This window comes from Mauremys reevesii, linkage group 4 (assembly GCF_016161935.1).
Source record: "Mauremys reevesii isolate NIE-2019 linkage group 4, ASM1616193v1, whole genome shotgun sequence".
Taxonomy (NCBI): domain Eukaryota; kingdom Metazoa; phylum Chordata; order Testudines; family Geoemydidae; genus Mauremys; species Mauremys reevesii.
The window spans coordinates 139,475,625-139,501,475 of NC_052626.1; the positions used below are offsets into that span (position 1 = coordinate 139,475,625).

Here is a 25,851-nt window from a genome sequence, read left to right on the forward strand (position 1 = left end):
GAGTCCTGTGGCACTTTACAGACTAACAGACGTTTTGGAGCATGAGCTTTCGTGGGTGAACTGTTTGGGTTATTGCTCCACTGTAATGAGGTGCAAACCATCACCGCAGAAAACAAATCACAAGACTTCTGCTTCCTAATGTGATGGGCACCATGGTGAAAACCAACTGTTAAGGGTTTGTCTACACTCAAAAGTGGGGCCACTTCAACTAGTCCAGTGCAGTTAAGGAAGTAACACCCGGCTCCATAAGCTCTTCCCCCAAGCCCAGCGTGGCTGCGGCAATATCAGAATGAACGTTTAGTCTGGCTGGGGGTGGGGCAGGAGGTCCGGGGGGGTCTGTACTGGCTGGGGGGGCAGGAGGTCCGGGGGGGTCTGTACTGCCCGGGGGGGGCAGGGGGCCCGGGGGGGTCTGTACTGCCCGGGGCAGGAGGTCCGGGGGTCTGTACTTCCCAGGGGGCAGGCACGGGGCTCGGGGGTCTGTACTGCCCGGGGGTGCAGGAGGTCCGGGGGTCTGTACTGCCCGGGGGGGAGGGGGCCCAGGGGGTCTGTACTGCCCGGGGGGGGTTGTACTGCCCGGGGGGGCGGGCAGGGGGCTGATCGCACGATCAGGGCAGGCCGGGCCTGGCGAAGATCAGGGCTGTGGAAGGAGCCGGGGAGGCCCCTGGAGACGGGCTGACCTGGGGCTGGGGCAGAGTCGGAGGTGAGGAAGCACCAACAGCCGCCCGCTGGGCTCAGGGAGCAGCGCGGCCCAGCGCCGCGGTTACCCGGCCTTGCTCCGGGGCCTGCTGGAGCAGAAGAGCCGCGCAGGGGCCACGTTCCCATGGCAACACGGCCAGGCCCAGCGCGCCGGCCCGGGTCCTTCCCCCGGGGGTGGGGGCTCAGGGCTCTGGCCACTAGGGGCGCACTCACTTCTGTGTCAGGCACAGCGCGGCTGGAGGAAGGGACGGAATCCCGCAAGGGTCCGTCCTAGCGCCCTCGGCCAAAGCCGCTTGCGTCTCGGGGATGCTTCCGCCTCACTAGCACCGCAGAGGCGCCTCGCTTCCGCCTCGGTAACCTTGATGGCGATGGGCCGGGCCGTCACGTGACCCTGGTTCAATGCCTCGGCGCTCGGCTGTTCCGGGGCTGGGCCGCGTTCGGGGCTCGGCTGGCTCAGTCTGGCGTAGGCAGCCGAGGGCCCGGAGCGCAGCGGGAGCCGGAGCGGGCCGCAGGGGAACCGGGGTCCGGCGAGCGGCGGGGGCGCGGAGCGGGGGGAGCCGGGCCAGGCCGGGCCGTGGGGCGAGGCGGGGCCTGGCGGCGGCGGAGCGGCCTGGAGGCTCCCCCCGGGCGGGGCGGGCCTGGACCGGCGGCCGCTCCGGGGCTATGATGCGCCCGCTCCGGGGCCCCGCATCCCCTCGTGTCCCCCCGGCAGCTCCAGCCCGCGGCTGAGACCCCCCACCAGCGGTGAGTGCGGCGCGGCGCGCCCGGCCTCTGCGGCCTGCTCGGCCCCGGCCGGCCCGGAGCTCCCGCGGGAGCGGCTCCCCGCGCGGCCCTGCCCCGCTTGTGCGCCCGGCCGGGCCGGGCCTGGGTGCTGCGAAACGGGCCGGGCCGCTCCGGGATCCGCCTTGTGTAACTGCCCGGGCGGGGGGGGGAGTACGTGTTGTCCCCGGCGCGGGGTGAGGGCGGCCTTGTGAAACGCAACAGCGAGCGCTCCGAGAGCCCGGTGAAGGCTGGTGATTGACCAGAGCCAGCAGCTACCAGTCGGCAGGATTGTCACCTGCTTTCTTTGTCTACGTACCGCGCACAGTTCCTGAGCCGTGTTCGCTTTCGGTTCATATTAGTTTGCCGTCCAAACCAAAACCCGAGACAGCCAAAAATAATCGCTCATTTGGAGCAACAAAACGCTGACAATTATTCAAGAGGCCCCGTTCAGTTATTCCACTGAATCTGTTAAAAACAACAACAACAACAACAATCCCCTTTATAAATATCTCAAAGCCTATAATTTTGCCTTTAAAAGCTGCCTCTGATTGGGAAGAACTGGTCTTGGCTCATTCTATTTTAAAGTTAATAAGAGAGAAGTATCTATAACTCTAAATCAAAGAAGCTGTTTTGTAGGCTACATTTGACTTTTTAAAATGGGGTTGGGGAGTTCCTAATTTAGAATTTGCTGGGATTAGAAGTGCTTCAAAACATGCAAATAAGGAAGCTATGATAGTATTGTTATGTAAACCCACTTTTCTTAAAATATAATTTAGCACCGAAACTCTCAGTGCTCCCTAGAAATAGACCACTATAAATGTCTGCTGGCACAGCTGTGGTGTTCAGGCTGGCGACGGAGTGACCCTGACTGGCATAGCGGTGCCAGCAGAAGCCCCTAGAGTAGATGCAGTTTTACTACTTTTTTTTACAGGTCTGGTTTATTTTGCTCATGGAGAGTGGTCCTATTCTGTTGGTACAGAGCTTTGCTGATATAGCTTTGTCCATGCTCAGAGCACTTTGCTGGTATAGTAGGCGGGGGTAAAGCACTCCCAGTGAGGCTGTGGCCATGATTTCAGATTGTGAAAGCCCCACTCCATTTCAGGTGTACACTCTGAATATGTAAACAACTGTTCTCTGCCAAGTGGCCCCCCTCACACAGTAATCTGTATGCACAGTGCAGTTTCTTTGATGTGGGAGATTCTGGTTTGGTTCCCCACTTTGCCTAGTCTGTACTGGGGCTATACTGATGGGGGTGGAACGAAGGCTGTTGAAGCTGTTTCACTTCAATAAGATATTTCTATGGGCCAGCGGCTAGGTAGGCCATCCCTGTTCAAACTCTTTCTTTAGGGAGGCAGGCGCAGGACTTGAACCAGCATCTCCCACTTTCTAGGTGAGTACCTAGACCACTGCACCAGAGAGGAGTTGTTATGCTTGAGTCTTGCATTGGCCCAATTAGTATTTGATTAAAGTGGAATAACTTCAAATGCCCCATACCAGACCATCTCATAGCCCAGCATTTAGGTAATTCACTTGGAGAGGCAGATGACTGTTCAAATCCCTTCCTAGGAGGGGACTTGAACCAGAAGTCCCTAGATGCTAGGTGAGCATCCAAACCACTAGGCTAGAGAGGGTGTCTGTTTTTTGCCAAATTAATATTTAATGAAAATGGAACAGAGTTCTAGACTAGCACCTACATGAAATTTAGGAAAGAAGACTTTTTTTTTTTAAGACTGTGCCCATCACTCAAAGAAAATGACAGTTTAGCATACATCTTCCAGCTACAACTTAGAGTCACTAGTAATTGAAGGCATTACCAGCTGGAATGAGTTGGTGGTCCTGATCCTAGAAGACAGGGACTGGTCATAAGACACTTCTCATAGATATGTCATTCACCTTAATGTAAGTAGGATTTTATTTTCTTTAAGTAGTAAAGTGGATTTACTCATCTCTTGCTACGAGTGATTGTTCCATTGGAGCAGACACCAATTGATTGCACCAGCACCTGAAATGCAAGTATAGACAAAATACCTTCCCCAGAATGGTTACATTATTGTCTGTCTAGGTTATTATACTGACAGTATTACCTTTCAGATTTCTGGGGAATCTTCTATAGAATATTGTATTGTGTCATCCCCAAGCAACTCAGATTCAGTTCGGAATTGCAGACTTTGTATCTCTTCCCCCCGCTCTAATGTGTATTAACACTGAGAATTTGTGGTTAGGTTCTGACAGTAGAGAGACAAGTTGGATGATGTTCTGACTTGTCAGGCGATAAAATGAGTGGCTTATTAGGCAGCTCTGAAGACCCAAACTTAGTCTTTTCCTTGGAACGCAAAGAAAGGAGATTTGGCTTGTGTCTCTGCAAAAAGCCTAACAAAGGATTTGAGAAAGGAGCTTCTTAGTTTTTTTCAGTTGTCAACCCTCCCATAATGTAGAACAGAAGGAATCTGTATTTTGGGTGTAATGTGACATACAGGGTTCCCCATTTGCTAAGCACTGACTTTTCAGTTTGTAAACTGGATGGTCTCCCCATCTAAATTCCATTCCCGGTTTACGGGTGAGTGGATGCCCTCTTCTCGGGAATCGGTAAGCAGCTGCTGTATTGTCGCCCTTCCTTATTTCCCCAGTCATCGTGTGCTGTGATTCTCTTTGGAGCTGACCCTGGTGGGTGCCGAGTGCCCCATTTCCAACTGAAGTTAGTGGGGATTGATGGTGCTCTTGAAGGATGGGACCCTTTGACTAGCTCTAGGGCTCTTATGTATGTTTAATTAAATGCTCTTTAAACCTTCTGAGGCAAATAAACCAAACTGATAGTTTGAAGGCCTTCATTTCTGCCGGTATTTGGTTATGTTGTGGCACCTCAGGGTGTGGAGATACAGATAAGTCTGTATTACAGACATGCCAAGTTCCTGGCCAGCGTCATACACCAGACCTGCAAGAGTGCTCTCATTTGCAATCTTCTTTCCTTGTTTGTTTTAGATTTCCTCCCCCCCACTGTTTCTTAATGCTATTCTGAAACCTGTGGGAAAAGTGTGGTTAAATACACAGGAGTAAGCTGAACTAGCTCTGCAGTTTCCCCTCCTCCCAGCCCTTAGTCCTCTCTTTCAATAGGATCCCCTTAACGTTGGGCAAGGCACACAAGGAGCTGGGGCTTTTCTGCATTACCCACAGCAAGGTCAGTGTCGGTGCTTAGCAGGTGAGGCTGGTAAATGTTCACTCCAGCCCCCAGGAAGGCCTGCGTGGCAGCTGTGGGAGCAGCTATTAGAAAAGAAACCTTGTTGCCTTCCATGCTGACATGGGTCATGTGGTGAAGGGTCTCTAGCTCAATAGGGTGTGTAGAAAGACTAATATGATCTTGGTTTGCTGTGCAAACAGGATTTCCTTGATTCTTGACCTGCTGTTATGCGGCCATTACTAATCAGATCTTCCTCTTCTCATTTCAGGTATGGCCTCACAGCTGCAGGTGTTCTCCCCTCCGTCAGTATCGTCGAGTGCCTTCTGCAGTGCCAAGAAACTGAAAGTGGAGCCCTCTGGCTGGGATGTTTCAGGACAGAGCAGTAGTGACAAGTATTATACCCGCAGCAAAACCCTCCCAGCTGCTCAAGGACAAGCAAGCTCCTCTCGCCAGGTAGCGAATTTCAGCATCCCTGCTTACGATCAGAACCTCCTTCTCCCAGCTCCTTCAGTTGAGCATATTGTGGTTACCGCTGCAGACAGTACAGGCAGCGGTGCAACAACGTCCTTCCAGAACAGCCAGACCTTCACACACAGGAGCAACGTTTCTTTACTGGAACCATACCAGAAATGTGGATTGAAAAGGAAAAGTGAGGAGGTCGACAGCAACGGTAGCGTGCAGATAATTGAGGAACATCCACCTCTCATGCTGCAAAACAGACCTGCGGTGGGTGCTGCGGCCACTACCACCACTGTAACCACTAAAAGTAGCAGCTCCAGTGGTGAAGGGGATTACCAGCTGGTCCAGCATGAGATCCTGTGCTCCATGACAAACAGCTACGAGGTCTTGGAGTTTCTGGGCCGAGGAACGTTTGGGCAGGTGGCAAAGTGCTGGAAACGCAGCACAAAGGAGATTGTAGCTATCAAAATCCTGAAGAACCATCCCTCCTATGCTAGACAAGGCCAGATAGAAGTGAGCATCCTCTCTCGCTTGAGCAGCGAGAACGCTGACGAGTATAACTTCGTTCGCTCTTATGAGTGCTTTCAGCACAAGAACCACACATGCCTTGTGTTTGAGATGCTAGAACAGAACTTGTACGACTTCTTAAAACAAAACAAGTTCAGCCCACTGCCCCTAAAATACATCCGGCCAATTCTGCAGCAGGTGGCCACTGCCTTGATGAAGCTAAAGAGCCTGGGTCTGATACATGCTGATTTAAAACCAGAAAACATCATGCTGGTGGATCCCATCCGCCAGCCCTACAGAGTGAAGGTCATAGACTTTGGCTCAGCCAGCCATGTATCTAAAGCTGTGTGCTCCACTTACTTGCAGTCGCGCTATTACAGGTAAGGATTTATACCCGAGGCTATCTCTGTACCCTTGCATCTGTAAAGTAGACCTGGCACTGGAGGGGTGTCGCTTACTGGGAGCAGATGAGCCCCACATCCTCAATCAATATGCAAGAACCAGATCAGGGAGGACAAACCTCATCTCTTGGAAAGACTGAATTATTGTCCAGAGGGCAAGGTGTAAACTTAGGAGTCCACTCAGGCCAGAGCAGCACATCTGCTGATAGCAGTGGGAAACTTACACAAAGATAAGGGTCAGAACGACCTTCGTGCAGTACATAAACTTGTAGCCATTACCATTTATGGCCAGTACCTCTGTCACAGTCACTCAGGAGGAAAACAAGCTCCATTTTATACGTGTTTGTACATCTGCCCTTTATTTCTTTTCCTCCCCTGTCTTCCTCATTTCACTACCTTTACCCTCTGTCACCCTCCGAATCTCCTTCCTGGCAGCAGTTCCCCCTGCACACCCTGTATGCTTTGCTCCCACCTCTTTCCTGACTCATCCGCTAAAATGATTAATGGTAATGCTGACATATAGTGTGGTCAGGTTTGTGCTAACACAGAGATAAATGAAGCTCAGCTGTTGTTTCAGGGTGTCTGCAGACCCAGGAAGACTGTATTTGCATCAGTTAACCTCCCAAAAGGGAACTAAGCTTTTCTTTGCAACTATGAAGTCTAGAAACTTTTGAACTGAAAGTGAAGGGTTCTCTGATCAGCTCAGGTTAGGAACCTCTGCAGCAGAATGTTCAGAGTTTGACTAAACAGTTATTTTGGAACTGCCATTTTGGAGAGCTACTCCTTTAATAAAATGACCATAAGAGGCTAGTGCAGGAGGCTGCATGCCTCTTTCATTATTAATACCAGAGATGCTGACTTGACCTGTGAGGTGGATGTTTAATCGAAGGCTGTATGGACCCCAGGGTTTGAAAAATATACCTGGCACCTCTGCTAGCTTGAGGGCTAAGTCTGCTAGTCATAATGAAAATGCCTTTCCCACCTGCCAAGCCACGCATTTCATGAAGAGAGTAGTTATGAGAGGAAATTCGTATACAGGTGAACAGAGCTGCTACTTTGGCAGTGTGACCTCCCTAAACATGCAGTCCTCTTCTTTCCCCCTCACCCCAAATGCCTGCAGTAAATTGCAACTAGCATATTCTGTGCATGTTCAATAGAAAATTAGCTGCTGCAGTACCCTACCGGTAGATGCAGCAAAATACTTGAATTGTCTCCCCTTTCTGTAAAATGTCTCTTGACCAATTTAAAAATGAATTTATCAACTTTAATTAGCCATAACAATTTAAATATGTCAGAGGTTCACAACTTGTCCAAGGCTTGTCAGTTACCCGTTATCCTTTTACCCAGTCACTCCCTGTATCTAGCATTGTAAGTGAACTCCATTGCACTGAAATAAGCCCTGCCATGCTTACCCACCCTGGGAAGGAAAGTGGGTTTGCAGACAGATAAGGAGATCTAATAGCACTCTTTACAAAGGATTTCAGCGAGCCAGCTCTCTGCTCCCCAGCTTTATTCCCCCATGGGAAAGGTAGAAGCAGCTCCACCCCACACCCCGGGTCCCTACTCACCAGTCCAGAATTACCGTTACTCATTAAACCCCAGTAGGCATCTTTGCCCGTATAGATAGAGCAGGCTTTGCCTTTCCCTTCCAGTTCTTCCTGAAGGAAGGCCTCGTGCTCAGCTCTGTCTTCCTTCCCAGTTCATGGTGACTTTTCAGTGTAAGTTACAGTACAGTTTAAAGTGATCTCTTATGCCAGGAACCTTTTATTTGCCCATTTATTAAAGTAACTTTCACAAAGGTCCTTCTGTTCCTACATGTCTAGAGTTATGCTCAATGGAGCACTATTTTTTTCTCATGGTCATACAGCTACCCATTCAGTGGCTTGAAACAAAACAGTGTAACTACTCTGTGATCCTTCCAGCCTGAGAGAACTACCAAATAAATATCAAGACCTCATCCCCTGGTGTGGAGGGAGCATGGGGAGAGAAGTGTCTCAAGGGGCCCCTGGAAAGGAAACTGCTTGCTCTGCTCTGCATATCATATTAAACTAAAAGCCACTTCCATCTCCCCGAAGGTGGGGTGGCTGACCCTGCTGGAGAGAGGAGTATTCAAATGCTGTCTAAGACTAGGCCTGCTTCACTGGAGTTGGAAAGAATCAGGCAACGTGGAAATCTATTTACCATGGTGTGAAATTTACATCAGTGTTGAGGCTAACTAAAATCTGCTTTCTAGGTGTAGAAACTAGTTTCTCTTGGGGAAGAGTTGTGTTGCTTCTGGCTTAATTTCACGCTGAAGAGAGCTTTGAAGATGAGGCTTGAGGCTCCAGCATTGTGATTGTGATAAGACAGACTAATTCGTATTTTACTTCAGCGGCTGTTTTAAAACAAACTAATTGCTTCCTGTCCTGTCTTCACTTCGTATTGGTCCTATGTCAGTGTCTTGGCCACTCACTCAGGAATGGCTTTTTGAGCTAAAACTTTCAAATCTGGATGCCTGAAGTGAGGCTGCTACAGGGACTTAAAGCAGTGGCTTTTTCCAAAAGTGCTGAGCACTCAGACCTCCCCTAACTTTAATGGGCTGTATGGGGGGCTTGGCTCTTCGCGGGGAAAAAAGCAGTTTTGAAAGTCTGTGTGTCTGAATTTAGGAGCCAACATGTTGGCTCGTAGCCAGCTGCTGTAATGAGTGTAGCGTGGGCTCTAATTGTACAGTAACAGAATGGAAGACGCTCTACTGTTCTTTGTCTAATTCTGTCACCGACTTGGATCTAAACTGTGGTGAGAAAGGTGGGCTGAACTGTCCCTCCAGTACTCGTGGCTCTGAACGGCACAAATTTTTCACAACAGGAGAAGCCTAGTTTCATAATATTGTGCCTCTTGTCATTGAATCTGGACTATTTAAATCCACCCGGTAGGGTTTTATGGGCTGGGGGAGAAGGAGTCCACAATAGGTGCACTGTGGTGATTTTTGCTCCATCCACTGTGGTATCGAGCACTGGCAGTAGTTGGAGAGAGGCTGGCACCCTTGGGTTGCTGTTCCAGACCAGGCTACAGCCATGGGAGGTGAAGTGTGAGCAAAGGAAACAACTTCTGGATTCTCTTCTGCCTCATTGCATTCCTGGCTTACCTAGTTGGATGATGCTGCTGGAGCCATATTTCCAGCAGAGATTTGACGTTGACTTTGTCAGGCCAGGATTTAAAATGCACAGAATGTGCAATTGCTTTCCCTACACTGGTTGTGAGGTACCTGCTCCTAGGGAGAGGCGTGCTTGGGCTGGCTCACTCTCCGCTTTGGTGTTACTGTTAGCTCTGCAGTGCTGATCATACTGAGGTAAATCCTGACGGAAGGGGGCATAGGAATGTCGGGCCACGCAGGATATTTTCAGAGGTCATTAATGCCTAGTAGGGGAGACACGTTAACAGCAGATCCATCAGACAGTTTAAGCTGCTCTGATAAGACACTTTCACGGTGACCAGCTCCAGGAGAGGGGACAGCTCTTTCCAGTTCTATGCATCCTATTGCCTATAACAGCTAGCGTGCTGAGTATGGGCCATTGCTACCTTGAGAGAATGGGGGAGGGTATTTATACTACTATCCTCATTGCAAGAGAAGACTCTCCTTACTGAGGCAGTCTTTTGGTGGAAATACAGGGCAACCACAGTAGTGCGGAAGATTCAGGGTCTGCATCGCTGAACAGGTGGGATGAGATGTGCTTAGACCCATCTTGTAACCTACCACTACTGTGCTGTATGTTGATCAGAGGAGCCTCCATTGTGCAGTACTGTCTGTTCCTTAGCTCTGCGCTGGGCCTTGTGCCCTGCATTGCTCTGGGCCCTGGCTGGCCTGGGGAGCAGTAGTGCATACCACCAAAAGTCTGACTTTCTCCACCTCTTAAACTAGCTTTGCTCCTACATGACTCTCTGGCATCGCCATTGCAATGGCATGCGCCGGAGATCAACACTTGCTCTCCGGACACGATCAAGGGGAGGTGCCCTCTCCACAAACACCACTCATTTTGAAACATTCGGGTGGTACTGGAAGAATCTGAGTTTTGTGGCAACCTTCCCTGAGGCTGGCTGGGGGTACTTGCTGGCCCTGGAAATCAGAATGTAACAATCTGATACTCAGAGGAGGAATTCTATCAGTTGTCATTTTTCTACCTCATAAAGAGCTTCCGATAGTGCAGATTGATAATTTAATCCTAGAAAGATCCGGTGGATGGTGCCTTTTATTGGACCAATTTCTGTTGGTGAAAGAGACGAGCTTTTGAGCTACAAGGACTCTTCAGATCTGAAGAAGTTAGTCCAATAAAATATATTACCTCACCCACCTTGTCTGTAATATCCTGGAACCAGTGTGGCTACAACACTGCACATTTAATCCTAGACAGTCCAGCTGTGAAGGTGACATCTGGCTGCTGTTCTGTTTTGACACCACTTTCAGTGGTCACTAATTTTAGTACTGCTAACTGCTGTCATTAGCAACCCCAGTCTAAAAGCAGATGTGAAGGAGGCTGATGGCTGTTGCATACCAGCTGTGTCTTGAGCCAATATGAAAACTGAGGCCTCTTGAGACTTTAATCTATTTAGAGTGTAAAGTGCTCAGGGCTAGGGAGCGTTTTTGATGCTGCAAGACTGTCCCTGGATGCACGCACAGGATAAAGGAATAATCCCACCTCCACTATCCATAGCCATTTACAGTCTGTTCATTTGAGTCAGGCTATACGTGTTCATGCAGGTTTGAACAAGGTTGCACTGTGGTCTGCTCTACCACAGGCCACTTCCATTGTATCCTGTGAGCCGTTAGATCTGTTAAACTCCCATGGACTTGGCTGGGAGTGCCACACGGGTACAGGCAGCAGACTTAGTCCTGCCTGCTAATTGGCAACACCTGCTGAGCAAGGTGGCCTTGACATGTTGGAATAATGGCACCTGGAGTTGGGAATCCTTTCGGGCTGCTAAATAAACTGACTTGTCTCAGTACAGTTCTTTAATATTAATGTGCTGATTTTCTGGCTAAACATTTTCTTTCCATTTTGGACACGTTTGCATAATGTTACATACGTTTGCAGGTAACAAATCGCTCCCAGAGCTAGCTGAGAGTGAACACGCACACACTGTTTTACAGGGCAAGGGACTAAAATGAAGCAGCATGTAACACTGACTGGGAGCAATTCCTGGCAGATATCCTTGGCTCACTGTATTACTCTGAGAGTCAGAATAAAAGCCTGATTGCCACAGTTCTATTTCTTGGAGGCTGGGATAGTTAAAAGGGTTCACCTGTGTAAGAGAACTGCTTGTATTAAAGCAGCAGCCATGTACTGAATCAGTGTGACTGCCCCTGCCACTAGAGTGCAGCAAGGGAGGTTGGGGGAACAGTTAACTGAGCCCCCCTGTCAGTGGCACTTGCCTCATTCCCTGATGACCTGCACGTCAGGCGACTGGACAGCTGTGAGAAGTGCATTTACTTTGGTAGATGTACGGCACCTGTGTTACAGTTACCTGGGAATCGTTCCTCACCATGCACAGCTAGGTGAATGGTCAGATGGAAAATGGGATTAAGATGGGCTTTTCAGTGTCCTGCTGCAGAATGCAATGTGATGGAGAGATCTTATTCTTGATACCTGTACATTACTCAAGGCCAGAGTCCAAAACTGTAAAGTAAGATAACCAGTTTCAGAGCTGCTTTAACTGGGATGACTATTGTGACAAAGTTCCTCCTCTGCCTTGGTGGGTCCTGCATTTATTGGTGGATTTGCTCGCCTCACAGATTCATCCTGTGGGTAGGGAAACAGCCGAGAGACCTTCCCTTCTGGTAGAAGCCACAGTCCAGGTCAATTCCCCCTGTGTTTAATCAGGAGTTGGGAGGTTTGGGGGGAACCCGGGCCCTCTGTCTACTCCGGGTTCCAGCCCAGGGCCCTGTGGACTGCAGCTGTCTAGAGTGCCTCCTGGTACAGCTACACAACAGCTGCAACTCCCTGGGCTACTTCCCTATGGTCTCCTCCCAACACCTTCTTTGTCCTCACCACCAGACCTGCCTCCTGATGTCTGATAACGCTTGTACTTCTCAGTCCTGCAGCAGTATGCCTGCTCACTCTCAGCTTCTTGCACGCCTCTTGCTCCCAGTTCCTCGCATGCACTTCCTCTCCCCTGGCCTGACTGGAGTGAGCCCTTTTATAGCATCAGAGGGGCCTTAATTAGGGTCAGGTGTTTAACAGCCTCGCCTGACTCTTAGCAGGTTAATTGGAGTCAGGTGTTCTCATTAGCCTGGAGCAGCCCCTGCTCTGGTCACTCAGGGAACAGAAAACTGCTTATCCAGTGGCCAGTATCTCTCCCTTCGACTACTCTGCTGTTCCCAAATGGCCCGGGTCTATCACACAATGCAATACATTTTTCTTGATGTGTGTTTGCTATATGAGAAATTACATACAAGTGTTAGGATCTACTGCCCAAGACCTGCCCAGAAAGCAGCGTAGACCAGTGTTTGGGACGTTTCTGTCCTCCCCCACATTGGGGTTATGATGGAATTGGTTATTCCTAGGAAAACGGAGGTGCTAGTGTTTCCTGTACTTTCCGGAGTGAATTCCTGTACCTGCTCCCATGATCCCTTGGCCTTACACCATATGTCAATACAAGCTGTGAGCAGGCAGAACTGCAGGTGTTTGTTTCACAGCTGTGTGTGTGAGGCAAAGGGATAGCTGTGCTAAAATATTGTCTCCTGCAACATTTCTGTCTGGATGGGTTGTGCAGAAAAAATCCTCTCCGGGGTTTGAGATTTAAAAGCAGCACATTGTTTTGTTCATAATCTCCCTGAGGAAGGCTGGGCAAGGGGTTTTATGCTTGATGAGGTTCTATTGCCCCAAACTCCATAAAATAATGTGGCAAAACACTGACCATCACAGAGTCTGGCTGTGTTCTCTTCGTCCACCTTAACCTTGAGATGTCCAAAATAAACCCTATATAAACACTAAGCAGTGTAAACAAAGTGGCACTCTGCAGAGAGACCTGGCTTGGGTCTGCAGACCACTCTCATTTCCAGGTGAACGCAGCCAAAGCCCTTGTAAACCTTCTGAACCTATCTAGACTCCTCTGCTGCTGATTAGCTGAGCTGAGGGAGCATCACCCGATAGGAATTACCCCCACAATGCCATGCCGCTGTCTGATATGCCTGTGGGGATGTGCTAGGGTTGGGGTGTGTGATGGCTGGGGATCACCCTGTCATGTGATTAAATCAGCTAGCAACATAGGGGGAGGGAGAGCTCAGTGGTTTTAGCATTGGCCTGCTAAACCCAGTGTTGTGAGTTCAATCCTTGAGGGGGCCACTTAGGGATCTGGAGCAAAATCAGTACTTGGTCCTGCTAGTGAAAGCAGAAGGCTGGACTCAATGACCTTTCAGGGTCCCTTCCAGTTCTATGAGATAGGTATATCTCCATACTTCCCATTGGCAGGGGGGCTGTAGCATAGGGTAATTTGCATTGGTATGAGATGTCTCTGGACTGTTGAGTCCTCTCCTCTTGAGCTAGAAGACTGCACTGTTGATTTACTGTGGCTGTAAAGCAAAAATAATCAGCGCTGGTAAGTGAGGCTGAGACAACACTATTAGGCTAGCAAGAAATGCTGCACCTTTACAGGGAGTCACTTTTAACGTTACAAGGAAGTCTCTCTGGGGAGCTCTGCTGTGCTGTACAAGGTGCTCGAATAATATGTAAATAGGCACCGTTTGCTTTCTGTGCCAGGCTGAACAGTTTAATCTTTTTTTGCAGAGCTCCTGAAATCATCCTGGGTTTACCGTTCTGTGAAGCTATTGACATGTGGTCCCTGGGCTGTGTGATAGCTGAGCTGTTCTTGGGTTGGCCTCTGTACCCAGGAGCTTCAGAATATGATCAGGTAAGAGCATATAGTGCATACAGGGCAGTGCTTGGTCAGTCAGAAGGAGCTTCTTTTTTTATAAACCCTGTGAAACAAGTACTCTAATTCAGCTGCTGCTCTGATATGGTCTGCTCAACATGGGGTCTTCAACTCCTTCCCTGCTTTGATCCACTTTTCTTTCTATCTGTGATAACTGGGGCTGCTTCCCATTTGTGCCCTGCCTCCCCCTTTGCCTTTGAATGCAGAGGTCCCGCATGTGTCTGACTTCTGTTTAAAATACAAACTGCAGTTCCTTTCTGGCACAACTGAAGTGCGGTGTCTCAGTCCTGGTTGTGCACAGCGCTCTGCAGTTCAAGAGGTACAAGTTAGCTGCAAGAGCAGTGGTCCCAGGGCAGCCTGCCATGCAGTTCCTGTCATGTTAATTCATACAGAAGCTCTGATCTCTTAACGCAGAGCGTGTCCCAGATACGGTCTCTGCAGCTGGTAAAGTACAGAGTGTGCGTATGTGGAGGTGTCTCTTGAACGGCTGGGTCTTGCAGTGTGCAAGTAGCAGTATTACCTGGCTGTTAGCCTGCCCATAAAAGGGCAACAAACCTAAACAGAACAATGCTTTTCCAAGTACAGCTTCTCCATCACGTGGTTTGTTTTGTTTTGTGGTATTACCATTTCACTCTGCATAAAAAGACCCTCTCAAATTAGCTTTTAGTGTCTCGTCACTGCCGTAAATTTCCAGAGGAAATGCAGTGGTACATTAGTGAGCAGGCTGAGTTAGAAATAACTAAAGTATGGCATGGTGGTTTCCTTCTACGGTAAGGTTCATGTATTTCTGTGAACCTTATCTCAGTGTGTAGGTGGGTGGGGACGAAGGTCGGGTTCTCATCGCTTGGTATAGAGTTCTGTAATCCTCCAGAAACTCGGGGTAGCCCGAACTCCGACTTCATGTGGTTGAGTTTGATGTCTGTAGGGAAGATGTTTGTTTTTACCTGAGCTGCAGCAGTAAATGCAGGCCCAGTCATCCCTGGAATGCAGGCATCTCTGGAAATGAGCACCAGGCTTAGCCTTGTTAAGCAACCTTGGCCTTGCCGGAGGCAATCTGCTGTACAATAATGAGGACATTGTAACTAATTTGGCCTCCAGCTTTAATTGCTCAGCATCTAGTGGATGATGGTTGTTGGAAATTATTTCTTAATTGTATTACTGAAAATTTTGTATGGAAAATATAAACACTGCTCAGTTTGAACCCAGATTGCTAGAAATGAAAAGCTAGGCCACAAATTCATCTTGGCTCAGAAGCAACACGAATGTAGTAGCTTATCTAGTGCCCTGTGAACGTTCAGCTGCTCAGGAAGCGCCTAATACTGGAATAGCCAGTGGATTGGCAGAACTACGTGCAGTAATTTGGGCTACAGATTATGATATCAGTAACTACAGAGCCTAACTGCCTTCAGCCAGTGTTTCCAGTCCTGCACTTTCACAAGCGGGTTACACGTTCACTGATTATTTTTTTTACTTTCAAGAAACTGATCTTTTTTCTTGTCATAACAAATTATATCATTTCTGACACTGAAACTTGAGGAGTAGCTAGTATTAGCAATTTAGACCACAAAGCTTGTGGGAAGATTTGAGAAAATACGTTGTTGATATATAAAATTATTCCTCCGCTTTATAATGGAGTGTCTTTTTCTTTTAAGGACAGCTTTGTACTTTGTAATGTAGCATATTGCTATGTTACTGATACTGTAGCCAGTGTTCTTTAAACATGTTTTATGCACTTTTCTGGGGGGAGGGTTATTTATTTGATTTTTTTTTTTTTTTTTTTTTTTACTCCAAATGTTGATGCCCTAAAGGATACAGGGGATCCACATGCTTTAGGAATCTAAACTTGCACCCTTGAAGTCAGTGGGTTCTTTGCCACTGGACCCTTTGCGATCAACACATTCAAGGGTGGATATGCCCAGACCCAACCGCATCACTCAGATACCTGTATCTTTTCTGATAATTATATATTTAAATAATACATATATTTGGTAACATTTTAAAAACCCTTCACTCCTCTTTAAAAATGTTTAGTGATTATGTTGGGGAGTGCTGCATTTACGCTATACTTTCCCTTTTTATAAATAGCTGATTCTCAGTCTGCTAAAACAGCTTTGGGCCAAGAAAATTTATGTAAAAAGGCAGAGAGGCACATTAGTTTACCAATACCTAAAATCTCTGCAGAAAATTAGATAGAACCAGTTAAATGTGCTTGTAAATTCTTGAGAATTTCGTTTTGTATCATGAAATTTCAGTTATTCAGACAGTCTCTATTTTTAAAAAATGGAACTTTTTAGAATTGTATTTAGAGCCTATTTCCTATTCATTATTAACAAAGTTGGTAGAACCTCAATATTTTGCTCTACTAGATTTAGTTATCAGTCCGGTTTGTTGGCGTCTTTGTTAATTTTTTTTCTTTACAGATTCGTTATATTTCACAAACCCAAGGCCTCCCAGCGGAGTATCTCCTGAGTGCAGGGACGAAAACAAGCAGGTTTTTTAACAGAGATCCAAACTTGGGATACCCACTATGGAGGCTAAAGGTTTGTGTCTCTCTTTAACTTCAAAATCTGTTCTGATCCAAATCTCATTGTTACATGATTTTAATATGTTGTGAAGTGCCCTTTAGGTTGTAAATATCATTCAGATGTAGTTGATTTGTACATTTCCTTTTAGAAGCTGGACAAACCCCTAGCACATTTCTATCAATAGCAACCGAGAGTGATATAGAGAGCAAAACGTGTGTGATAATGGCCATTTATTATGGAGTGCTCAGTCTGCATGTCAGAGATGACCTACTTCAGCTGCAGAGCAGCCTTAGGGGTGAAATGAAGTGTATTTCCTGGTAGTTTGTTAGTTGGGCTGTTGAAGGCTTTTAACCGAAACAAACTCCTGGTGAGCTCTTGGGAGAAACAGGCTTTCTTCGTGAAAGATTCGGAACAGACACGCGCCTTGTGAGAGTTCGGAAAATCTACTCTAGTCCTTGAGTCCTCCCAGGAGTTCCCCCAGCAGAAGTGAAGGAGAATACTTGATATTACTGATGTTTCTAAATAAACAAGCAAAACAAAAAATGGCACAAACCCACACCCTGGTTCTGGGGAATAAACTCCCAGGCCTCCTTTAGATCACAGAAGCAAAGGAGGCGAGAGGGCCATCTTATCCCCCTTAGAGTTCACTTTTACAGTCTCAGTTTGGCTTTTGCCCATATCCTAAATACTCCTGCTTCCACTGCTCTCAAATACCCTCTCAGAATCTGGCATTCACTTTGGTAGAACTCTTCTAGGATGGTGGAACATGAGCAGCTTTGGAGTCTGTCCTTGACCGATAGTTGGCTCAGGTTTGGCCACATTCTCCTCCAAGCCAGTATTTCAGCTTGCAGTGAGTTGCTCCTACTGGGTCACGGAGCAGGGACCTGGTGACTGTTTACTCCTGCCCTACTTGCAAATGGTTTATTGCGTTTGCCCTCTAAAATAGGCAGAATGATGATATGACCAACCTTTTGGTCATTGGCTTTTCTTTGTTTTTATTTCAATCAAATATTAACACCAGGCTCCAGCTGATCCAAACAAATGTTTTATTTTATAGACTCCAGAAGAACATGAGTTGGAGACAGGAATAAAATCAAAAGAAGCTCGGAAATATATATTCAACTGTTTGGATGACATGGCGCAGGTGAGCAGGGGAGGCTGCTGGAAAATGAATAATGGCTAGAGGTGGTGCTAGGCATTGGGGGCCCTAAGCAGGGATATTCTCTCTCTCCCCCACCCCCCCAACACATACCAATAGAGTGAATGGGGGCCCCCTTCAGCTGCTTGGGGCCCTACACGATTGTTTAGTCTGCTTCCGCCCAGCGCCGGCTCTGATAATGATGCCATTTGAAACACACACACACGTACAATGTAAAGGGGATTATGAGGAGGAAACTGCTGTGGCTGAGAAGTCCTGACTCTGCTTGTTCCCCGCCCCCCAAGCCCCTCATCCATTGTGAATGCTGGTGCCACTCTACCAGTGGTAGCAATGGTGAGAGTGCAGTGCAGGCAAAGCAGCACTATTGCTTTTACCTGCTCGAGCAGGCCTAGAAGGCCTGGTGGTTAAAATGCTGATGCCTTGTGTACACAAGTGGAACAGTGCTGTTAGCATTGGTAGCAAAGCCTTCAGGAAAAGGCTGGGGGGAAACACACAGAGGTGTAACAGATCAGTATTTTCTTCCAAAAAACTCCTTGAGTGCACATTCGAAGCTGCCTGAATCTTAACTGTGGAAACTGTTAGAGGCTAGCTTTAGCATTCCCTTTGCGTAGGATGACATATCTGCAAGGCATTGGGGAATCGAGCCCAATTGATTTCACCTCAGTGCACCAACTAAATATTGAAAAAGAATTCCGTGCATCAGTTAGAGTCAGATTTCTCTGCATTAGTGAATGTAGGCTGGGGAAGGAGAAACCCTTCACTGGTTATCGGCGCTTTCGTAGGCTATGGAATTACCGATTTGTATAGCAGTGATGGATTTTACATTGACACTAACTGTTCTCGTTTTTTTTTCTTCCAAAGGTGAATATGTCTACGGACTTGGAAGGGACAGACATGTTGGCAGAGAAGGCTGACCGAAGGGAGTACATTGATTTGTTAAAGAAAATGTTGACGATTGATGCAGATAAGAGAATTACTCCGCTGAAGACTTTAAACCATTCATTTGTTACGATGACCCATCTACTGGATTTCCCACACAGCAACCAGTGAGTTGGTGGCACTTTGGTTTTTGCATTGTTCTAGATGGATTTCTCAGCATGACACAGAACAGCATATCTCTAGTGTCCTGGCATGTCAGTCTAATCTGCCAGTTAAAAAGGAATATTACTGGGGGGTGGTTTCTGTTGTGTTCTTCTCTTCCAGTTTAGTTCCTTAGACTGAATTTGTGTTCTCCCAATTCACGAGACACAGCAGGAAGCTTATCAGGTGACTGTTTTTGGCTCACATAAATATTTTTCTCCACTAGTTAGGGGCTGTATTATTTAGTTTTGCCAGATCTCTGACATTCTTTGTGGCTGTAAAGCTAAAGGTATATACATGCACATGTAAAACAGTATTCTAGGAGCTATGTAAATCCCTTCCTTCTCTTTAACCCACTGCTTACTGTGGCGGATACACTGTATGTCCTGGTATTGTATGTGTAATATTTCCCTCACTCGTTCTGTTTCAGTGTGAAGTCCTGTTTTCAGAATATGGAGATCTGCAAGCGAAGAGTTAATATGTACGATACAATTAATCAAATAAAGAGCCCGTTCACAACACACATAGCTCCTAACACAAGCACAAACCTAACGATGAGCTTCAACAACCAGCTCAATACGGTGCACAATCAGGTATGGGAGACTTTTGCTTTGGGAAATGTTTTTGATGCTGCGGGCCAAATCCTGCTCTGCAAAGTGACTCCAGTGATGTTAGAGCAACAAAGAATCCTGTGGCACCTTATAGACTAACAGACGTTCTGCAGCATGAGCTTTCGTGGGTGAATACCCACTTCTTCAGATGCAACATCTCCAGTGATGTTGAATACTTTGCATTTACACGTAATGTAGCTGAGCAGAACTTGCCCCTAAATTCATAGAACTGTGTTGCTGCCATATGAGAACCAGTTCTGAGTTTTAGTGTTCAAGTGTTGTAGCTACATACGAATTTAGACACGTTCTACACAAATGGTATTTTCAGGGATGTGTTAAAATTCCTTAGATAACATCTCGATTCGGAATTTTTTCCTCCGCTCATAAGGCTATAGAACTTAGAGATGGGGCAGACCTGTTAAGTCATACACCGCAGCTGGGGGCAGTGCAGGCTAGTTCAAGGACAGCTGACTCATCGCTTCCCCGCCTAGTGGAGTTGTTTATTTTTCAGAAGGTGCAGGCTGCCTTTGCGATTTCATTTTCCATATAGTTGGCAAGGCCAAACTGACACAGAAAGTTTCTCTGCTCTGTTACTCTGATTGTATTGGCCTGTCAGTCCAGAGGCATGAAAGGCAAAAAATAGAAAGTGGGTTCAAAGACAGCTTTTTTCAGGTCTGTTTTCTCTCTTACCTTTATTTTAATTCTTTAGCTAATGTCACTTCATGCCAGGGTTCCGCTACGTGCAGTGGTTTGTTCCTGGGATATGGGGTACATAATACAAATATGCCCATTTGTAATGTTTTGTTTTCTAGGCCAGTGTCTTGGCTTCCAACTCTACTGCTGCTGCTACTCTTTCCCTGGCAAACTCGGATGTCTCGCTGCTAAACTATCAGTCTGCTCTGTACCCATCAACTGCAGCGCCAGTTGCAGGCGTAGCGCAACAGAGTGTTTCCTTACAGCCCGGAACCACCCAGATCTGCACACAGACCGATCCATTCCAGCAAACATTCATTGTTTGTCCCCCTGCTTTTCAAAGTAAGTGGAAAAACCTGTTGCTTTCTACTGGAGTTTCAGCCAAAGGAAAATAAAATCTTGTGATTTGGGCCAAGTGGAGAAACTCCAGGAGATCACTGTGCTCTCACATGTGAATCTGAAACCATTGAAATCAGCCCAGGTGTGCATGTATGTCTGTTTCTCCTCTCCCAGGACACGCTTGGACAGGTGAGGAGAACATACCTGCCTGCTAGACAGGAGGAGTTTGACCCATCTGAGACTTAAGAAAACCTCTGAAATGTTTCTCATTCCTTGAACAACACCTCAACGCTCATGATGATCTGTTTGACCTTTGAGTGGTCAGGGTTGCACATGCACACAATCTACTTCCCATTGAGAACCAGCATGAGAAAGTTGTGAGGAAAAGGGGATTTTTCTAGAGGTTTAAGTGTCTGAAACACAGTCCTAGACTAGAAATCCCTCCTGAGTCTTGTCCGTGAATCTGTTATTGGGGGGGGCTAGAACTAGGTTCATTTTCATAGTGGAGCAGAAATTTATTTCTAGGCTTTGGTTTCTTGGCACCAAGAGCATTTGGAGAGGCACTCTAGGGTTAGAAAATGTTTGGAATATGCACAGGTGCTATCGCAGTTAACGTTTTCATCCCGACAGTGATTCCCTTAAATTTCTAGAATGAATTTGCACTCTTGGAATCTCAGTTCACTAGTGTTAATACAATTGTGCAGCTTGGTGGCAAGAAGTAAAAGAATGCCAATTGCAAAGAGATAAAGCTACACAGAGTAAGAAATGCAGCTGCTGATTGTGAAGGCTTCTTCATCTGTAGCTGGCTTACGCTAATATGGTAGGTTATGAATGAAGCAAAATATCTTGATAGAGCGAGTGCAGGACACAGTGGCCGGAGTATGCGGGTTGTATTTGTTTTTAGTAACGTTAGAAGTGTTTGACTATGTTCCCCTCCAGATACGATTGAGGGGAGTGCATTTGGCTGGCTTGTATGCACCTGAGCTTTAGAGAATTCTCCAGTGCTATCTTGAGAATTTTAGGGACTTGCAGAGACTATAATTGTTCATTAGCCAGGACTTTATTGGTGGGTTGTGTCTGATAACTCCAGCTACACACCTGCCATCTCTGAAAGGTCCATCTAGTGCCAAATGCTTCCGAAGGCCAGGAAGTCCACAGACAGTGAAGGCAAGCCGAGGTCTTTCAAGGGAGAATGTAGGTGCCAAACTGATCTGAAATATTCCATTTAAGTACTACTTGTAAAGTCTTGTCTAGACTGTCAAAAATGACACTTGTAATGGTGGAGGAGCACCAGTGGAGCTGAATTATAGATCCCACTTTTGCTAGAGTAGATGTACCTTTCAAAGAGCAGACAGGGAACATAACTCAGTGTGGACAAGGTATTTTCATGCACACAAGGATTTCAGTTACTGTAAAAAGGAAATAGAAGGGAAGGGCATCAGGACCCAGTGGCACCAGATCATTTCCCCACGTACCCCAGTAAAGAATTTCTCTTCTCCTGGAGGGGGCAGCACCTTGCAGACACTAGTAGATGTATGGTTTGGCTTAGTTGTGACTTTAATTGTTTAGGTAGTGTTTCCTATACGTTGGGAGTGATTTATAATCTTTTAATGGGTGGCTGGAGGTGGTGTGTAAGTACAGTACATAAAGACTTTAGAACTCCAGAAACTATTCTTGTTTGTTTCCATTTAAGTATGGCATACTTAACCTGGGTGTTTGGATTCAAGTTCCGCCTGGCCAGCAGAGTCTGAAAGCTTTCCCATCTCATGGCTGTGCAGTGACCTAAATTAAATAGGTAGCAATAGTCTCAGACCAGTTCTCACTGAACAGGTGTCAGTGTTGCAAAAGCCAAGACAGAAAGTGCAGCACTGTTACCAGCACTAATTCCCAGCAAAGCCTTACAGAAGGCGCAAGTGGCCATGTGTGGGTATGAATACGCCAAGCTTGTCATTTGCAGTGGGGAGCAGGTTGCTGTTGGACAAAGGGAACTGCTCTGTCTGGTGTGGGGTGCACCATTTCTGTGCCCCTGCAGGAAGGGGCCCCTCTTTCCCTGATGGCTGAGGCTGTGACTGTGTCTCCTGTTCATCCTGCTTTGGTTGGCAGGAATTAGAGTCTGAAAAAACATTTGAATAATAAAGAAATCGGTTTAACCATGGCTTCTTCCTTTTCCGAACAGCCGGACTTCAGGCCACTGCAAAGCATTCTGGGTTCCCAGTACGGATGGAGAATGCCGTTCCAATTGTACCACAAGCACCAGCAGCACAGCCGCTGCAGATCCAGTCGGGAGTTCTCACACAGGTAAGAACGGGGGTAACTGGAATTCCATCTAGTGCAACGCACAGTCCAGCTTTGTTCTCTCCCGTTGGAATGGCAGCCATGTCTTGTTGGGGGCGTGCGTACGTGTAGGGGGGTCGTCTTTGTTATTAACAGAAATTTCAGAATGGATCAGGAGTTGGGGACCTGGATCCCAGTGATATATAGGTTCATATCAAACTCAAGTCTGCCTGGTTCTGCTGGGATATTGTAAGTCTGAACCTTATTTGTTACTCTGACACTTCACAATTCTCCTGTGCCAAGTGCCAGCCAGGAGGGACTGTTAGTGGAGTCCATAAGTGCTTTAGATTCTGATATTTGCGTAGAATATTGACGTGCCCTACCAATCTGCAGGCAGAGGATAATTACAAAACCAGGAGAGTAGTTTGTATTTCTTTATGATCACTGGCTGTGGGGTTTGGCCTTCCATAATGGGGTAAATATTTAGTCTCCTGAGACTTCCGTCTTCCTCTGGATGGGACTGCTGTTCAAAACGTTTGGCTCTTGTCTGGACAGAGGTACCTTTCTACATAAGGCAGGCTATCTGCTTAAAAGCCAGACAGCAAATTCCATAGGAAATTAATTGGTTTCTATGCATTATTTACCATGTGAAAAATGAGATCCCAGAAAACAAAAGTAAAGATTTGAATTATTGATGTTGTATATTCCCATCTTTAATTCAATTAAATTACTTTTGCATCCTCTTTTTTTGCATAATTGCATCCGTGACATGCGTGGATGTGTTTCAGTGATTGTATTTATTTCCAAATGTGTTATCAGAAGTAATGATTACCTTTGAAATTTGAAATATATAGTCTGTTATTTTACAAAAACTTTAAACTCTTATTTGTCTTCTGCCATAAAAACAAAATTATTTCCAACAAAGCAGTGTTTTATTTAAATATACAATGGGTACACAGTAATAAGCACATTTATTGTAGGACATTTTTGTACACTGAAGAATCCATCATCTTTATGGATAATACTATAATTTTACTAGTTTGCATAGTTTCACAGTTTCTGCTGACAGTTACATAGGGAAATAGTGTGCATACTCTTAATTGTAACGGCCAAGAAATTTGGGGGAAGTATATCACAGTGACTGGTCTAGTCATACAGGAGCAATTTTAGGCAATAAGTTGTAATTTATTTGTTCAGTTCAAATAATTGAGGTAGCATTTGATGATGCATGCGTTTGGTTTAGTATAGTTGCACAGGTCACAGTATTCAATGAACAGAATCATCTTAAAGGAAGCCATCATGAAGCAGACCATTCCCACTGCTCTTCATGATAAAGTACCAAACTGCAGTTAAAAAAAACCAAAACAAATGAAATTATTTTATGGATTAGGTTTGTTTCTCGGCAATCTCTCCATGATTGATTAATGTTAATTTCTACTAATCTAAAGACCCCAGTGACTAAGATTATTAAAGTTCCTTAGTTTATCCTTTCCCGAGAATACTGTACACGAAATAGCCTGTGTATGATTATATATGATGTATTACATCAGCAGTGCAGCATATATCACTATGGCCCAATACAGTATATACAAGAAATGGCCTGGAATACACACATCTAGGATCCACCCAGAATAAGGTAGTATAAAGTTTGAACCAGTTTTGTGAAGCTGGTTCCTGTGTCCCTCGCGCTCCCCTCAGGAATGTTTGCCAGTTGGTCATGTTAGCTCACCTGGAGGGTCAGAGAGAGTAGTGGTTTGAATACATACGTTTGATTGCTGAGAGACATTGGAGAGTTGTTAGTACCAATAGGTTGAGAGCCTTTCTGGCCCTATTGCTGAACCCAATTAACTTGCCTCAGGACGTGTGTTTCACTCACTGCCTAATCTACGTTTCAGGGAAGCTGTACACCACTAATGGTAGCAACTCTTCATCCTCAAGTAGCCACCATCACGCCGCAGTATGCGGTGCCCTTTACTCTGAACTGCGCAGCCGGCCGGCCAGCGCTAGTAGAACAGACGGCTGCAGTACTGGTAATTGCCTCCCTTGATTGTGTTCACTAACGGAGTTTTTGTTTTAACTTAGACTTGCAGAGGGCATGGAAGCATGTGCCATCTTGTGGCTGTGTTCTTGCTACATCTTAATGTCTTGTTGTTTTCCTCCCCAACATTGCTGACGCACTGTCTGACTCTGATGTTTAGTGTGGCTCTAAAGAATCCAGATCCATTGACTGTTGCTCTTTACTAGTCTAGTATTACAAAGCTCTTCTCCTAAACTCAGAAGAGCCGTAATCCTATTTGTCTTTTGCTTACTGTCCTATCTTTGCCTTTTAATTGTTGAAAACAAAGGAAACGGCCTTTAGGTTGACTCTGCTACAGGTACCTGGATGGCCAGAATTTGAACCAGTTGACAAGTTAGCTGCATTTTTTGTTTTAAAGCTTCTTTGCATGTAGAACTGTTTCAAGTGCTTAAGCTCAGGTTAAAACCTCTAATAATAGCAAGTACTTTTTAATTGATTCCTTTAGCAACCAAGAAACCTTAACCTTCATTGAATATTGACAATAATTCTCTGACCTTTCATTATCTATAACCAATCACTGGCAGCTTGCATCACCCAAAGAAAGATGTTGCTCACCACAGATGCTTTTTGTTCTTATTACATTTTGTGGTTGAAATTAAAGGTGAGCTCTAGCTTTTTACATGGCAGCAGTTTCTCAGGCTAGTTCTGATCAAGCTCAATGTCCAACTAACAGGGGCTATGGGAGGGGGTGCACCTGGTTTTAAAATCTGTGCTTTCAAAATTGTTGCCCTCTGAATTTGTCTGGTATCTGCATCAGAACTGACCCGGCAGATGTCACAAGCCAGTCATTTTAAAACCCCAGAATCAGATCAGTGAAGCGTATGGAAACATTACAATGCACTTTAAGTCCTTCTGTCCTCACATGTCTTTCAAAGCACACTCCATTTCTTACATAAACCATTTTGTCTTTTTGTGGCTTTAAAGCAATAACTTATTAGCTTTTTTTCGCCCAAGCTGGAGACTCGTTTTGGGGTGGAATTTGCTCAAGCCGGAGCTGTGGCCTTACTCTGACTAGTGACTTAAGCTTGGCCAGTCGAGTGTCTGCTACTAGCCACAACATTAAATGCTCCCCGTTTTTGAGGATGGAAAGGCAGGCAAGTGGGTTCTGGTGGATCACAGTGCTGTGTACAGAAAGGACCCAAAGGATCTTATCTCTCTTCCACCTCTTCTCCAATTCTGCTTGCTGAA

At 46.3% G+C, this 25,851-nt stretch overlaps 1 protein-coding gene across 4 annotated transcripts in view; it reads left to right on the top strand.

The window, feature by feature from the left end:
* The first annotated feature begins 918 nt into the window (after positions 1-918).
* Positions 919-25,851, top strand: part of HIPK1 (homeodomain interacting protein kinase 1) — a 34,756-nt gene continuing 9,823 nt past the window's right edge. For 2 of the 4 annotated variants that reach the window (XM_039535213.1, XM_039535215.1), the window contains exons 1-10: positions 1,293-1,440; positions 4,902-5,979; positions 13,761-13,884; positions 16,326-16,445; positions 17,488-17,574; positions 18,451-18,635; positions 19,100-19,262; positions 20,093-20,315; positions 22,489-22,610; positions 24,482-24,616. In XM_039535213.1, the coding sequence (XP_039391147.1) occupies positions 4,904-5,979; positions 13,761-13,884; positions 16,326-16,445; positions 17,488-17,574; positions 18,451-18,635; positions 19,100-19,262; positions 20,093-20,315; positions 22,489-22,610; positions 24,482-24,616 (2,235 nt within the window). In that variant the 5' untranslated portion in view covers positions 1,293-1,440; positions 4,902-4,903. Of the gene's footprint in view, positions 1,050-1,292; positions 1,441-4,901; positions 5,980-13,760; positions 13,885-16,325; positions 16,446-17,487; positions 17,575-18,450; positions 18,636-19,099; positions 19,263-20,092; positions 20,316-22,488; positions 22,611-24,481; positions 24,617-25,851 lie in introns of those variants that run through there. The other 2 variants (XM_039535214.1, XM_039535216.1) reach the window with 2 other exon arrangements.